This window comes from Heterodontus francisci, unplaced genomic scaffold (assembly GCF_036365525.1).
Source record: "Heterodontus francisci isolate sHetFra1 unplaced genomic scaffold, sHetFra1.hap1 HAP1_SCAFFOLD_70_2, whole genome shotgun sequence".
NCBI classification, from domain to species: Eukaryota; Metazoa; Chordata; class Chondrichthyes; order Heterodontiformes; family Heterodontidae; genus Heterodontus; species Heterodontus francisci.
In genome coordinates this window covers 1,763,768-1,781,370 of record NW_027141156.1, presented here as the reverse complement: position 1 = coordinate 1,781,370, position 17,603 = coordinate 1,763,768, and the positions used below count along the sequence as shown (strand labels likewise).

Sequence of the window (17,603 nt, the reverse complement as noted above, 5' to 3'; positions counted from 1 at the left end):
AGTTACCCTCTACTTAACTAACAAAATAATAATTTCCCGATGGCAGATGTTAGGCACACTGTCCTATAATCCCTTGGTTTCCTATTACCACGTTACTTAAATAGCAGAGAGACTTGCACAAGTTACCAATCTAAAGGAACGGTTCCGAATCAAGAGGATTTTGCAAGATTATTGTTAGGGCATCTGGAGTGTTCTCACCTATTTCTTTAAAAAGCCTTGGACGAAAACCATTTGTTCCTCGGGATTTCTCACTCTTTAATTCATTGCTGTCATTTGCTTGTGTCAATATTGGTGAGGCTAGCTCCCAGATTCGATGTTCGGCTGGGCTTGTATCTGCTGGAGTGTAGAAGAGAAAGAGGCGACTTAATTGAAACATGTAAGATCCTTAGGAGTCTTGAGAGGGTGGATGTGTGAAGGATGTTTCCCCTTATGGGAGAATCTAGAACTAGGGGTCACTGTTTAACAATAGTGGATCGCCCATTTAAGACAGCGATGAGATGTTTTTTTTTTTTCAGAGGATTTCTCTTCCTCAGAAGGCGGTGGAAGCAGAATCTTGGAATATATTTAAGGCAGAGGTAGATAGATTCTTGATAAGCAAGGGGGTGAAAGTTATCGGAGGTAGGTGGAAATGTGGAGTAACCAGTTCAGCCATGAATTTATTGAATGGTGCAGCAGGATCGAGGGACTGAGTGGCCTACTCATGTTCCTAATTCGTATGCAAAGGTCTGGCCGTAATTTTTGACTGTACGCCCTAGTCCTAGACTTCCCACCCAACGGATATAGTTTCTCCCAGTCAGCCTCATCTTGTCCCCTTAATAACTTTTAAAAATCGATTGTATCACCTCTTAACCTTCTAAATTCCAGTTAATGTCGGTGAATACACACTAGTTTGTTCATCCAGCACAAAGAAAGACACAAACCAGAGAAAATGGCAGAAATAGAGCATAAGCTAAATACAGAAGATCTAAATATTCCCCATCCTTCACGTCTCTGTTCAAATTCAAACCTGCAGTGTCTTGTGCTGCTCAAAATCAGACCCGGGAAAGAGGCATGAAATAAATTAGAACTGCCAAAACCTTTAAATCTTCATTCTAATGCTCTCCCAATTGAGCTATTTCGACCTCACAGCAAAGTTACATTTGAGACGTTGCTTTGGAATAAAATATAAGCCTGGTGGAAATGTCCCTCCTTCTCGTTCCTCAGCTTGTGAGAATATCACTGACCACAACGCGGAGTTCAGATTATGTTAATATTCTGTTGAAGTGTTTGTGGTCAAATAAAGCTTAAACACAACAGAAAACGTCACAGTGCAGGCCATGGTGCGAAATGCATTCAAGCATTTCGGAAAAGTTACAGAATACAACATGTGTAATATTGTTTTCTCGGCACTGATAGATTGTGAAAGTTGAGACGAGTCAGAGGTATCACTGAGCTGCACTGTCACCGATCTGCAGATGAAATGAATTAAAATTCAATCTGTAACATCGAAATGTTAGACAGAGGTAAGAGTCTTAAATCAGAAAGAGACTTCCTGATAGTGTTATCGAATCTGATTGATATCAAACATTCCTTGAACTCTCTACTCAGGCAGGAATCTCTGCAACCCACAATTGTTGCTGAGACAGTTCGGTTCTGGGAAACTACAAGTTCCTCATTCAATTGGCAGGAAGCATTTGTCCGTTTCGCAGCCAATCATGTCCCTCTCTGTGATGGGCTCTCAACTTTGTTATGTGGGCAAAAGCAGCAGGAAATTAAATTCCTGAAGGGGTCACAGATTATCATTTCATTCCACCTGCCTTCTTTTCTTTGGCTCTGTACTTGCTTATACACGTTAAATGTCTAATTTAATCCTGTTCTGATGTCAGGTCATCGAGCTGAAACGGTAACGCTGTTTCCCTCTCCACTACTGCTGTCCGAGACTGCTGAGAGTATTCCAGAATGTTCTCCTTTTATTTAAGATTTCCAGCCTCAGCTGTATTTTGTTTTAATTTAATTACAAGTTTAACTTTATTTTATTTATTCACTTGGCATCCTGTCATTGTCTGACTGCCGGCAACACGATTATGCCGCACAAAAGGGGTGCAGAAGGCATCAACTGCTTAAACTAGTTTCGTAACACTCAGGGGAATGAAAGCAACATTCGAAGATTGAAACATTTCGAGAAAACAGACAGTCAGTCAGCTACTCACCGACAGAATATCTACCTGTGTCTTTCCCTGTATCTCTTTCTCTCTCTCTCATCCTCACTCTGTGCTCCTCGTTCTCTATCTGACTATCTTTCTTTGAATATTTGTCACTCTCACTCCCTCTTTCACTTTCTCGCTTTCTAGTTTTGAGCTCTGTATTTCTCCCTTTCCCTGACACTCTGTCTTTCGGTCATTCTTTCCATCTCTTTGTCTCTATATATCTCGTTCCTTCTCGCTCACTCTGTTTCTCGCTGTTAAGTGTTTCTCTCTGTTTATCTCACTCTTGCACTAACTCACGCTCTCTGTCTCTCTTGGATGTAATCCTGCTCGCTCATTCGGCCAGAAACTCCATCTCTCGGCTTAACTCTATACCCGTTTATCGCTCTCGCATTGCTGTCTAAGGAAACTTGATGTGTGTAAATTGGTTGCCGCCTTTGTTGCATCACAGAGGTGACCGTACTGCATTGAGTAGAAGGTGCTTTGGAATAGAAGGTAGTGAAAGGCGCGATAGCTATTCAAGTTTTTCTTTTCTCGCTTGATTTCCACCTCTTACCCAGTGATCAGCGCGATAAGCCTAAGAGTCAATGGTCTTAGTTATTTGTGAATTAATAACTGCTTGATTTCTATCGGTTTCTTTCCTCACTCTTCAACCAAGGCCCCGCCTGCCCTCTCAGGTGGAAAACAAGATGCTACTGACGCTCTACGGAAAACGGGGGCAAACTATATTTAAAAATGAACGCAAATATGCAATGGCAAACGTTTAAATAAATAAATCATAATTCCCTTGAGGAATAGAAGCTCCAGTTGGAAAGTGCCATCGCAATGCATAATTGGACAAATTAAGAATAATCAGGGAGGCTACACAAATATTTAGTTTCTGTCTTCACATTGCCATATTGAAAATGTTGAAAATTGTAGGGAAAAAGGATCTAGTGACGATGAGGAAATTAACACAATTAATATTCATAGAGCAAACCTACTAGATGATTCAATATGACCAATAGCTGACAAATGCTTTGATAGTCTACAGGTGACCGCAAATTTGCAGGATGCATTGGTTTTAATCTCACAGAATTTCCTATGTCCCAGTAATTTCCCCGTGAATTCAAACATAGTAAATGTAATGCCGTTAACCTCGAGAGGATGTAGATAGAAAACGTGGAACTGTGGGATAGTTAGGCTGAGATGAGTCCTCGAAAAAATGCTATGATATAATATTGCGTTTGTGAAAGAATAAAAACAAGGTTGACAAATCTTCTAGAGTTTTTAATGGGTGCAACTAATTCTGTACATGAGGGATTATCAGTGGCTGCAGGATGCTTGGATTTTCAAACAGAATTTGATAAGATGCTACACAAGTGTTTCTTTCACAAGATTAGGTCTCATGGGATTGGGGGTACGATACTTGTTTGAATGAGGATTAGTTAGCCGCCAGAACGACAGAAAACAGAGAGTAGTAATAAACAAGTCAGTTCGGGGAAGGCAGGGTGTAACTCTGAGAAAGCCACTAGAATCAGTGCTTGGACTTCAGCTATTTGCAATCTATGTCAATAACTTAGATGACGGAACTGAGTGTATTATATCCAAGATTGTTGACGATATAAAGTTAGCTGGGAAAGTAAGCTGTGAGGAGGAAGTAAAGAGTGCAAAATATTAAGCAAAGGTTAATTGATTGGGCAAATAGTTGGCAGATGGAGCCAAAGTGGGGAAGTTTTAAATAATCCATTTTTGAAGGAAGAATAACAAAGCAGAATAGATTTAGCAGCTCAGAGATAATAATTGTTGGTATTCAGAGGAATCTGGGAGTCCGTGTAAACGAATTATGGAACGTTAACAAGCGGGTATAGCAAGCTATTAGGAAGGCTACTGGTATGTTAGCCATTAATACAAGGAATTTAGAGTGCAACAGTAAAAAAGTCTTGCTGCAATTACATACAGCTGTGGTGAGGCCACACAAGGAATACTGTTTTCTTCGTCCAAGGCGGACTGTACTTATCTTAGAGGGTTTGCAACGAATCCATTCGAAAATATTATCCGCAACATCATGAGACACTATCTTGTGCCTTTTATGTGGCACCTGATGTCTTTTGGAAATGCCTTATGGAAATCCAAATACACTATATCTACTTGTTCCACTTTATCCACCCTGCATGTTACATCCTCGAAGAACTCAATAACATTTTCCAGCACGATTTCCCTTTCGTAAAACCATATTGCCTCTGGCTGATGACGTCTTGTTATGAATTTCTTAATAATGGATCCCAAACTTTTCACAATAACAGATGTTAACTAACTGGGCTACAGTATCCTGATTTCTGTCTGCCTCCTTTCTTGAACAGAGTTAGTTCATTTGTACATTTCCAATCCATGGGAGCTTTCCATGATTTAGGGAATTTTAGGGAAATATAACCGAATCCTTTATTCACCTTCTTTCTTTTCTTGATTATTTGATTCAGGTGTGCATCCCCTGCATGTGATGAAACTCCTCAATTCTCCTGTACCCTTGATGAAATTAATGAATGAACTTTCATTTACTGTTTCTTTTATATGGTTTACTACATCTAACGAAACGCGAAGTTTACGAAAGCGATGGACACGTGGTGTCTTCAGGAGCCTGCCACTGAATAACAAACTCTGCCAGGAACATAATGGCTGGCTTCAAACATCGTCCTCTGCACAAACACAATAATCGAATGCATAGAAAAGAGGAATCAACAGGCTTATGATTGCTGGTCTACAGGAAACAAGTAACCTAAGAAAGGATAGAAATGAAACTGAATTTCCAGCAGTCTCGCACTCCATCCAGTGTGGCCACAGCGTGATTCAAATGAATCACCGATTACAAACAAAACTAACATCTGAACTGCATCTTAAACTCGGGACTTTCGAGCCCGACAAATATAAGTGAGCTGGATTAGTGGACCCAGCTCTGTGAATTACTAATTTAGCTACCGTGCTGGGACCCAGGTAAGTGTTGCACCGGAGTCTGCAATTTTACTTCACTGGGATGCAGAAATATGCTGTACCGGATTTGGTAAGTATTGCTATTCCAGTAACATAATCATCCGGGAGGAAACAGTACTGGTACCCGGAAGTTATCCAGTTATTCAGGGCTGTGTTCTACTGGTACCTGTTAGTTTGATAAACTGGAGTTGTGGTATGAATCATACCGGCACATGTAATATGCTATACTGGTATCAGAACGTCTGCTGGACAGGGATGGGGGAATGTGTGACTCCGCAACCCGCGATGCGCTGTATCAGTTAGATATCGGGACCTAAATTACGTGATGTTCCAGCACTGGGGAGTGAACGGTATTCAGATACGGAATATAGCAGTAGCATTCACTTCTGATCTGACCCAGATTTCTATGTCTCCTCTTTCGTACGATGAAGCATTTTATCAATGGGCAAAGTGTCTTACTGCACCAATCTGCTTTATTCGTAACAGCAAATGGTACAGAGTACTGATATGTTGTGGCATGTTAGGTACAATCGTTTAAACATCTGACTGGAAACGAAAGAACACATTTAGAACAGAGACTGGGTAGGAGAGGGTGGTGCTGGTGGTGGAGGTGGATGTGGCGGGGGTACTGGTAATTTAATGGAGAAATATCAGTTTTCTTCTCTATCGTTCCCAGTGCCAGTGGAGAAATCAATAATCTTCGCAGTCTTCCTTTTTTTCCTGCCGCCTTTACATTTTTCCTGATCCTGTCCTGTCATTCAAGTCATGTTACTTCATCATAAAACAAATGTAAGAGAAACTTGTCATCACTGAAGTGCTAAAGATTTTGTGACTAACATGGCGATCTGAGCTAATGGTGCATTTTGGAGAGAAAAAAACACACACCGAGGGTTCATCCCAAAGCACGCCCGGATTGCTTACTCAGGTACTGTTGTGTAAAGCAGTAAAGCACCCTTTGGCTGAAAACACATCTGTCCAAAACGTACGATCTTTTCATCGGATTAATTTGGTCACCTTTCTGAGAGGATATTTCACTCCATTCCTCAACTCCTGACTAAATTTTCTCTGGATCACTGCATTAACATCAGTAAACCTGTCGCTAAAGTAGTCCAATAATTTCAAAATGGAACACAGCATAAACACCACCCATGAAAGTAAGAAATTCCCCGATATAACCAACAGTAACATCATGGATTTTCTTCTGTTCGTCATTTCTGTGACACTCCCCACAGCTCTTGCGCCTGCGGGCTCCACTGTCCACTATAATGTTTCTGACCGTCAGTGCATTAAATGGTAGAATCCAAACAAACGGAATAAATGGTGTTAAAAGCAACGTTTTTTTAACAGAGCAGAATGGTGATTGTTGCTATTAACACAGTTGCAGATTTCTCAGTGCAACATTTTGGTTTCAGCTTCTGGCAACAGATGCAGACAAAACGATCAAAGGTGAAAGCGACTGTTAACTAACCTGAGTGCCTGTCGATACATGACTCAGGACAATAGTAACAATTGGAATTGATGCAAATGAATGCAGTTAAAAAAAACGGAAGGTGCTGGAAATAGTCAGCTGGTCCAGCAGCATCTGTGGAGAGAAAAATACGGTTAACGTTTCAGGTCCGTGGCCTTTCATCAGAACTGAATATTCAGCAAGTCAGGCGGTATGAGAGCTGATGAATTGTCATCAACTTGAAATTAACTCTATTTCTATATCCACACATGCTGCTTGACCTGTTGCACATTTCCATTTATTACTCCAGATTCTATTCCAGATTTGGAGCACCCACAACATTTTGGCTTTCTGTCACTGTTTAGTTCACTGCAACTTCTCTTCCAGGAATGTCAACCTTGAGGAAGTTCTGTTCTTGTGTCCGATGGAATTTCGGTTTGTCTCTTCTACCTTGTTCACCTTTCTTGCTTTCTATTTCCCTTCTGGTGTTTGCTCAGCTGTCTACCGGTTCTGATGGAAGGTCATGAACCTGAAATGTAATCCCTGTTTCGCTCCCCACAAACGCTGCCTTGCCTGCTATTTCCAGCATTTCCATTTGTTTTATTATTTTAGTAATACCACATCTCTAGCACTTTGCCCAATTACCTTAAATCTGTGTCATCTGCTTATTGACATTTCAGCCACTGCGAAAGTTTCTCTTTATTTCATGATTTAAATCATGATTTTAAAGGCATGAGTAAAGTCTCTTCAGCCTTCTCTGCTCGAATGAGAACAACACCAGTTTTTGCAGTTTATCTATGCAACTCGTATCTCTCATCTCTGGAACCAATTTAGAAAATCTTTCTGTAAACTCTCCCAGGCCTTCAAGTCCTGCATGAACTGTCATGCCCAGAACTTGTAAAAACACTTCAACTGGGCCACAAATAGTGTTGTTCTTTACACATTTAACACAACTTTTTACCCATCGTCCTCCACTCCTCTATTTATAAATCACAGAATTGCATATGCTTTCTTTATTGCTTTTAGTCGTTTGGTAGTACAGAAAAGAGCATCGCTGAAAACAGAGACATTTTGTCAAAACTTTTCATCTTGCACTCATCAGGACAATTTGCAAGAATACCAATGTAAGGGAAATCAACACATTTATATTGCATGGGAAGCGAGTGCTGATTGGTTGGCCTGCGTCTCTGATTGGTAGAGGCGTTGCCATGGGGAATGCGGCAGTTTATGTTGACTGACAGTTTACTGCCAAGCTTTGGTTGAAATTCAAACCAGGCAGATTGACTCCGATTGGTCAAGTCATTGCCCTGAGGAATGAACCAGAAAATGGTTGTCACTTATTTTGTTTCGCTGAAACAGCCATAATGTGTGTACATGTTGCTTCTGCTTGCAAATAACAGGGCCCTGTATATTAATGTAAGTAACTTCCAGTATGTGCAAATGTGCCACACTGCGAGCCCGACTGAAAATCTGAAATTGGCTGTCACTGGTATTGACCAGTGAAGGTCGGCTTGTGGTAGACCGTGGTAGGAAGCCCCATAGCAGCTTTCCCAACTTGTACATAAAGGAAAGAGAGCTCATTTGACAGCTCCATTTCAAAGGTGAATTTGAGCACAGGATGGAGCCCATAAAGACATGGAAGGAAATTATTGCATGCAGCTGCAGATTCAAATATAGCAAACATAGAGTCAAAGAGTCGTACAGCATAGAAACAGGCCGTTTGGCCCACCGCGTCTATGCCGACCAAAATGCCAAACTATACTAATCCCACCTGCACCAATTCCATATCTCTCTATGCCTTGCTCATTCAAGTACCTGTCAAGATGCCTCTTAAATGTTGCTATAGTTCCTGCCTCCACCACCTCCTCTGGCAGCTCATTCCAGATACTATTCTTTGTGTGAAAAATGTACCCCTTTGATCCCCTTTAAACCTCCTCCCTCTCACCTTAAATGTATGCCCTCTGGTTTTAGTCACCCCTACCATGGGAAACGGACTGTGGCTATCTACCCTATGTATGCCTCTCATAATTTTATATCCCTCCATCATGTCCTCTCTCCGCCTTAATTGTTCCCAGAAGAGCAACCTCAGCTGATCCAACCTTTCCTTATAGTTCCAGTTTCCAGTCCTGGCAATATCTTCATAAATCTCCTTTGTACCCTCTTGCATGCAATTACATTATTTGTGTAATGCGGTGACCAGTACGCAAGTTGCAGCCTAACCAATGCGTTATATAGTTCCAGCATAACTCTTTTATTCTATATCTCGGCTAATGAAGGAAAGGATTCCATTTGCTTTCTTAACCACCTTATCGACCTGTCCTGCGACCTTCAGGGAATGTTCTGTGAACATTTATTCCAAGGTCCCTCACTTCCTCCACACTTCTCTGTATTTTCCCACTAATTGTGTATTGCTTTGCCTTGTTTGACCTCTCCAACTGCATCCCCTCACATTTCTCCAGGTTGAATTCCATTTGGCACTTTTCTGTCCATCTGACCAGATCATCAATATCTTCCTGCAGCCGACAGCTATCCTCCTCACTATTTACAACACGGCCAATCTTTTTGTCATCTGCAAACGTCTTGATCAATCCCCCTACATTTACGCCGAAATCAAAGAGCAAACAAAGAACAAAGAACAGTACAGCACAGGAACAGGCCATTCGGCCCTCCAAACCTGCGCGATCTTGATGCCTGCCGAAACTAACACCGTCTTCTCTTCCGGGGCCCATATCCCTCTATTCCCTTCCTATTCATAAATTTGTCAAGATGTCTCTTAAACGTCGCTATCCTATCTGCTTCCACCACCTCCCCTGGCAGCAAGTTCCAGACACTCACCACCCTCTGTGTAAAAAACTTGCCTCGCACATCCCCTCTAAACTTTGCTCCTCTCACCTTAAACCTATGTCCCCTAGTAACTGACTCTTCCACCCTGGGAAAAAGCTTCTGACTATCCACTCTGTCCATGCCGCTCATAACTTTGTAATCCTCTATCATGTCGCCCCTCCGCCTCCGTCGTTCCAGTGAAAACAATCCGAGTTTATCCAACCTCTCCTCGTAGCTAATGCCCTCCAGACCAGGCAACATCCTGGTAAACCACCTCTGTACCCTCTCCAAAGCCTCCACGTCCTTCTGGTAGTGTGGTGACCAGAATTGCACGCAATATTCTAAGTGTGGCCTAACTAAGGTTCTGTACAGCTGCAACATGACGAATGCCTCTTGACTACATTATCCACCTGCGTGGCCACTTTCAGTGACCTGTGGACCTGTACGACCAGATCTCTCTGCCTGTCAATACTCCTAAGGTTTCTGCCATTTACTGTATCCCTCCCACCTGCATTAGACCTTCCAAAATGCATTACCTCACATTTGTCCGGATTAAACTCCATCTGCCATTTCTCCACCCAAGTCTTCAACTGATCTATATCCTGCTGTATCCTCTGACAATCCTCATCATTATCCGCAACTCCACCAACCTTTGTGTCATTCGCAAACTTACTAATCAGACCAGCTACATTTTCATCGAAATCATTTATATATACTGCAAACAGCAAAGGTCCCAGCACTGATCCCTGCGGAACACCACTAGTCACATCCCTCCATTCAGAAAAATACCTCTGTCTTCTGCGATCGAGCCAGTTCTGTATCCATCTTGCCAGCTCACCTCTGATCCCGTGTGACTTCACCTTTTGCACCAGTCTGCCATGCGGGCCCTTGTCAAAGGCTTTACTAAAGTCCATATAGACAACATCCACCGCCCTTCCCTCATCAATCATCTTCGTCACTTCCTCAAAAAGCTCAATCAAATTAGTAAGACACGACCCTCCCCTTCACAAAACCATGCTGTCTCTCGCTAATAAGTTCGTTTGTTTCCAAATGGGAGTAAATCCTGTCTAATAATTTACCTACCACTGACGTAGGTTCACCGGCCTATAATTTCCTGGATTATCCTTGCCACCCTCCTTAAACAAAAGAACAACATTGGCCATTCTCCAGTCCTCTGGGACCTCACCTGTCGCCAATGAGGATGCAAAGATTTCTGTCAAGGCCCCAGCAATTTCTTCCCTTGCCTCCCTCAGTATTCTGGGGTAGATCCCATCAGGCCCTGGGGACTTATCTACCTTAATGCTTTGCGGCAAATCGTTATTACATATCACAAAGAGCAGAGGACCTAGTACTGAGCCCTGTGGAACTCCACTGGAAACAACACTCCAGTCGCTAAAACAGCTGTAAACGATTACCCTTTGTTTCGTGCCGCTGAGCCAATTTTTTTATCCACCTTGCTGCATTCCCCTGAATCCTATCGGATTTAATTTTTTAACCATTCTGCCATGTGGGCCCTTGTTGAAAAGCTATGTTAAAATCCATGTAGACCACATCTACTGCATTAACCCACATCTATTCTCCCTGTTACTTCTTCAAAGATTCGATGAAATTGGTCACAAAAGACCTTCCCTTAAGAAATCCATGCTGACTATCCTTGATTGACCTATGCCTTTCTAAATGACAGTTTATCCTGTCTCTCAGAATAGATTCTATTAATTTGCCCACGACTGAGTTTAGAAGGACTGGCCTGTAACTATTCTATCTATCTCTCACTTCTTTTTAAACAGAGGTATAACGTTAGCAGTTCTCCAGTCCTACAGCACGACACCTGTATCCCGTGAGGACTGGAAAATGATGGTCAGACCTTCTGCTATTTCATCTCGTGTTTCCTTGAACAGACCAGGGTACATTTCATCCAGCCTGATGATTTATCAACTTTCAAGGATGTTGATCCCATTAATACTGCCACTCTCCTTAGGTTCACCATGTCCAATACTTCACACTCTTCCTCATTAACTACAATATCTGCATTTTCTCCCTCTGTTGTGAAGATAAACGCAATGTATTCATAAACAACCATACCAACCTGTTCCGCGCCAAAACATGGAAACATTTTTGGTCTTTTCTGGGCCCTACACTCTCCTTAGTTATCTTGTTGCTCTTAACATACTGATAAAACATCTTTGGTTTCACCTTGATTTTGCATGCTAATATTCTTTCATGCCCTCTCTTTGCCTTCCTAATTTCTTTTTTGATTTAACCCCTCCATTTTCTATACTCCTCTTGGTTTTCTTTAGTATTGAGCTCTTGGTGTCGGACATCAGCTTTGCTTTTTTGCCTTATCTTATCCTGTAAGTTCCTTGGGGCTCAATATTTGGCCGTCTCATCCTTTTTCATTGTAGGAATATGTTTACTCTGAACCCCTTGAATCTCCCATTTGAATGTCTCCCACTGCTATGACAGTGATTTACCTTCAAGTAACTGTTTCCAGTCCACTTTCGCTAAGTCACTCCTCAGTTTATTAAACTTTGCCTTGCCCCAGTTGAGAACTCTTAACGCCTGTTGTATCGCTGTCGTTTTCCAAAATTATGTTACAAGTCATTGAATTATGATCACGATCAACCAAAATGCTCTCCCACTGCCACTCCTTCCACCTGCACATCTTCATTTCCCAAAACTAAGTCTGAACATCTACCTTCTCTTGTTGGACTTCCTAGACCTGACCAAAAAGTTCTCCTGAATGCAGCTCTAGAATTCTGCTTCCTCAAATAAGATTCCATGTAAATAAAATTCTGTTTTCCTATTCTTCCCACCAAAGTGAGCAACCTCACATTTTTCCATGTTATTTTCCATCAGCCAAATTACTTAACCTATCTATATATCTTTGCAGACACTTTATGTCCTCCTCACAACTTGCTTTCCTTCCTATCGTTGTATCATCAGCAAATTTAGTTACACTACACTCGGTCCCTTCATCCAAGCTGTTAAAATAGATCGTTAAGTGATGAGGCCCGAGCGCTGATCCCTGTGGCACCCCACCAGGTACAATTTGCCAACCTGAAATTGCCGCATTTATTCCTAATCTCAGTTTCCTGTTGGCTAGCCAATCCTCTATCCAGTTCCATGTATTATCCAGAACATCTTGAGCTATTATCAAATGGAGTCACTTTTTATGTGGCACCTAACCGAATGCCTTTTGGAAATCTGGTTCTCCTTTATCCACCTTGCATGTTACATTCGTAAAGAACACAAACAACATTGCGAAGAAAGATTTCCCTTTCTTACAAACTTGGTGACTGGCTGATTACGTTATGATTTCGAAATATCTTGCTACTAATTTCTTAATAAATAATTCCAGCATTTTCCCGATGACAGATGTTCGGCTAACTGGGCTATAGTTCCCTCTTTCTGTCTATCTGCTTTCTTGAATAGAGGTATTTCATTTGTGGTTTTCCAATCCAGTGGAACCCTTCCAGCATGTAGGGAACTTTGGGAGATTATAACCGAATCATTTGGCCGATTGTGCCCCGAAAAGCATTTGCGTGCGTTTGCTCTGCTGGAAAGAATCACAACGTGAGAGATTCGTACCTGTAGAAAAGGATTCTGTACCCTTGATGAAATGAATAAGTGAACTGGCATTTTTACTTTGCTTGCCATATAGTTTATCTCATCTCACTGCACTTGGAGTTCAGGACAATGATGGACACGTGATGTCTTTCTGGAGCCTGCCACTGAACAACAAAAACTTCCAGCAACAGAATGGGAAGGGCAGGGTTCAAATATCGTTTTCTCCACAAACACAATAATCGAATGTATAGACAGGAGAAATCAACAGGCTTATGAGTGTTAGTCTGCAGGAAACACGTAACGTAAGAAAGGAAAGAAATGAAACTAATTTCCACCGGTTTCACGCTCTATCAGCTGTGGCCACACCGTGAATCGCATGAGTCATCGATAACATACAAAAGCACCATCAGAAACATAGCTTAAACTCCGTACTCTTGATTATTGGACCAACTCTCTGAATTACTAATTCAATTACAGTATGGGAACCCGGGTAAGTGTTGATTCAGACGCTGGACTTTTACATTACCCCGACCTGGGAATGTACTGTACCGGGTTCGGTCAGTATTATTAAGCCAGTAATATAATCACCCGGGAGTAAATAGCACTGGTACACGGATGTGTGTTGTGCCTGTACTGTGGGTTTGTATGATACTGGCACCCACAGCTGTGCTGTACAGGGACCTGGGAGTGTGGTGTACCTGGGCATGGACTGCGTTGGATCAGGAGCTGTGTGTGTGCAATAGATGGACAGGGAGTGCACTACCATGGGACCTTCGAATGTACTGTATTGGGATACAGGAGTTTGATGTCTTGCTCCTCGAGCATGTGGTGTACAGTTATCCAGGGCTGTTACGAATCGGTACCCGATAGATTGCTATACTGGACCGTTGGTGTGTACCATATCTTCACATGGCATATGCTGTACTGTTTCCAGAAAGTGTGCTCCCCTGGGTTCCAGGAGTGTGCTGTGTGGGGTCCCGGGCATGCGCTGTACCTCGGCCCTGCAGCATGATATCCTGGGACCGGGGAATGTGTGGTTTCCGGCTCGCGGGTGCACTGTGGTGCGGGGTGGCAATGGGGTTTCAAGGACGTGGATGTGACCGGGTTACTGGTTATTCAATGCAGAAAAAATACTTTTCTTATCTATTGATCCCAGTGATGGTGGAGAAATCAATAACCTTCGCACTCTTCCTTTTTCCTGCTGCCTTTACATTTTTCCTGATCCTGTCCTGGCTTTCAAATCATGTTACTTCAAAATAAAGCAAAGGTCAGAGAAAATTTTCAGCACAGAGGTACTGAAGATTCCTGGCAATGTGAGCTAATGGTGCATTTGGAAGGAAAAAAACACATTAAATGTTCATTCCCCAAGTACCCCTGGATTTGACTCTGGCACAATTGTGTAAAGCTGGCTTCGGCTGAAAATTCATCCGTCGATACTGTGAGACCTTCTCATCGAATTAATTTGACCATCATTGTGAAAGGATATTTCACTCCATTTCTCAACTCCAGTCTGAATTTTCTTTGAGTCACTGCATAAATAAATGTGTTCGTGCAACAACTCAAGAGCTGGAGCATGAAACCTATTTCCTGAACAAATGTGGGCAGAGAAACAGTAACCATGTACCAAAGAAAGTATTCCAATCGGTTCAAAATGGAGCACATCATAAACACCACCCATAACAGTATGAAATTCCCCGATATAACGAACAGTAAAATCATGGATTTTCTTCGGTTCACCATCTCTGGGTCCATGGGACTCTCCCCACTGCTCCGACTCCGGAACCGCCTGCGGGCTGTATTGGCAATGATAATGTTTTTGACCGTCAGTGCATTCAATAGTAGAATCAAAATAAATGGAATAAAAGGTGTTAAAATATGATGCATTAATTCAGTAACAGCCCAGGCCAGTGTCCGACTTTCACCTGGTGCCACGACGCAAAACCAAGGACTGTTCGCCAGCAGATATGCAGATTGATACAGAAAGTACCAGAAAATGTTTTTCAAACAGCTCAGCACAGTCACTGTTCCGAGAACCACAGCGGCTGTTTTCTGGGTACAATATTTTGTTTTCAGCTTCTGACAACAAATGGCTACAAATCGATCAAAGGAGAAGGTGACGGTAAACCAGACAGAACAGTCTGTGGCGGCATAAAGCAGGACGGCGTGGATATCACAAACTCTAACGTAATACAGAAAAGCAAATTGTTCCCGATAAACAATTGGAATCTGCCTTAGGATCAGATCGAGAATAACGACCAAAAGATCCGCCACTGCCATGGAAACCAGATAGTAGGTGACACATTTGGAGAGACCGCACTTTCCCCGAGACAGGATCACAATCGTCACCACGTTAACTGTACACAAGAAAATAATGGGAAATTATTCATCAAACACCTGAATAACAGCAGTGTGATGTGTTTCTCGTTAAATAACAGCACAGGATGTGGAATATGTCTATTCACGTCCGTCACCATAAACTGAAATTCGGAAAGACAGATGATGGAATCGATGAGCTAACCTGTGACGGAACATCCTGCATATAGAATTTTTAATCAGAGTAATCAGCAATGAATCAGCAGTTAAATGATGCAACGGGTTCGAATAAAACAAGGTGAAAATAGCAACTGTATTTTGATTAAATAAAAAGAGGGAAAAAATCTGGAACTGCACTTCCATCTGAACACATGAGCGTGGTTATGATTTTCAGCCAGTTGGACGTGTTTTGCCATTCAATTCGCTCCCAGTTGATCTGTATCTGAACTCCATCTGCACATCTCGGATCCTTGATCCAACTGAAAAACTACCAATATGAGGTTTGAAGCATTCAATTCACCTCGTCTGAACTGCTTTGTCGGGGGAATTTTTCTGGATTTCCACTACGCATTGACTGAATAGAATCGAAATAATGACCACAATCATCATTTGGTTGCTGTCAGTGAAGAGAGTTGACATCCATGGAACACATGTCAACGTCAAATACACACGTTGAGAAAAATAAAAATAGCGTTATAAACTGATAAAAGAAAGAAAAAGAGAGATAATAAAGAATATCGTAGCAAAGAAAGAAAGAAAGAAAGAAAGATAAAGATAGAAGAAAGAACTCACATCTATAGATACAAAAGAGAAACTCCAGTCATGAAAAACACTTTACAGCCAATGAAGTACCTTTCCCATATATTCACTGCTCTAATTTAACGATCTGGACGTGCGGACTAAGATATTACATGCTGTTAAACCCCGGTTGCTGAAGTACCAGCTCCAGGTTGTAACTTACTCGGGACACCAACCGCAGCCAAGATGGGGAAGTATATCCTTTCTACATCATTAAGCGCCCAAAGAATTTTGAGTTTTATCAGAAAACTAAGAGACATCCCTTCTGGTAAGAGTCGTTAATACAGTATTTGCTGTTGATACTGGAAGAAATTCTCCTATTGACACATTGAGAGGATCTCCACTCTTTATCGGAGAAAACACAAATCCATGAGGTGAGATAATTGGGTCCAATGCTGCCTGGGATTACTTACAGTCACTGAACAAACAGATGAAGTCAACACTCCAAGAATTCACTGAAGACCAGGTTAAAGCTGTATCTTCATAATCTCTTGCAAGTCCCACAATCCGAAGCAGTATTTCCACACATGGCTTTTCTCAAAAAAAGAACGGCGAGACACTGGGTTAGCACAGTGTCATCACCCAAAAACCCGAACAAGTGTGCTCCTATTAGAGAGCAACAACTAATAAAGAACTTAAGCAAAAAGCAAAACATAACAATTTTAATATCTGAAATAATAACATTACTGCCAGTTTTCACCAGACCCTCCATAGCTGTGGTGCAACTTCCAAAAATGTCCTCTTGCTTACTGATTTTATGCAGCATTTTTCACTTATAATTCAGATTTCCACCTTCCACAATATTGTTTTCGCTTCAAGAGTTTTAAAATATAGTTTGTTTATTTATTGTGGTTTGCTTGTTATATAAAATGAATTGCTTCAGAGAAGCATCTATTCCAGTTGATGATAGCGGTCAAAATAAGTATGTTATCCAGAAAGGAAGGAAGGAAGGAAGGAAGGGTGGAATGAAGTAGGAAGGAAGGAAGGAAGGATGGAAATTAGTCACTTTATAATGCGAGCAATATTGTTACAATTGCTGGCCACAATTAAGTGCAGAGTCTTGGAGATGGTTGATGCGTGATATTTCTGCATTTTAATTAAATATTTAATATTCTTGTTTAAGTAACAGGGAGACAGATTTGAAACTAACATATTAAATGTTTGCACGTCATCATCGTTGTGTCAAATTTCAGGGTTTTATTAATATGAAACGGTGATTATCTCAACAAGTGTGACTGAACTTTAGTGAATTCCTAACTAGTGGAACAGTCTAGCTCTCGATTCCGAATCTTGTGGCTCTCTCCCTCTGCTCACAGATTGTGCCGCGTTGTACCCGATTATTACGAGCAAACTGGCTAACTCCACTCATATTGTGCATTTTTTGATTCCTTCATGGGTTGTGAGAATCATTGGCGAGGCCAGCATTCGTTTTCCATCCCTACTTGCCATTGAGACGGTGATGGTGAGCCTCCTGCTTGAACAGGTGCACTCCATCTGATGTTGGT

General features: G+C 41.8%; 1 protein-coding gene across 1 annotated transcript; it reads right to left on the bottom strand.

Annotated features, from left to right (window-relative positions):
- Positions 1–14,436: 14,436 nt before the first annotated feature.
- Positions 14,437–16,358, bottom strand: LOC137362316 (probable G-protein coupled receptor 139). Its single transcript, XM_068026727.1, has 2 exons — positions 16,262–16,358; positions 14,437–15,341 (listed from the first exon to the last, which is right to left on the bottom strand). The coding sequence occupies exons 1-2, from the start codon at positions 16,356–16,358 to the stop codon at positions 14,437–14,439; spliced, it is 1,002 nt and encodes a 333-aa protein (XP_067882828.1).
- Positions 16,359–17,603: the final 1,245 nt, after the last annotated feature.

What these genes read in the sequence shown, in the direction of transcription:
- LOC137362316 (XM_068026727.1), bottom strand. Translation starts at nt 16,358, where the DNA reads ATGTCTCTTAGTTTTCTGATAAAACTCAAAATTCTTTGGGCGCTTAAT. An exon ending in GGCTGCGGTTGGTGTCCCGA is followed by an intron (nt 15,342 to 16,261) that starts GTAAGTTACAAC and finishes TCTTGTGTACAG; the next exon opens with TTAACGTGGTGACGATTGTG.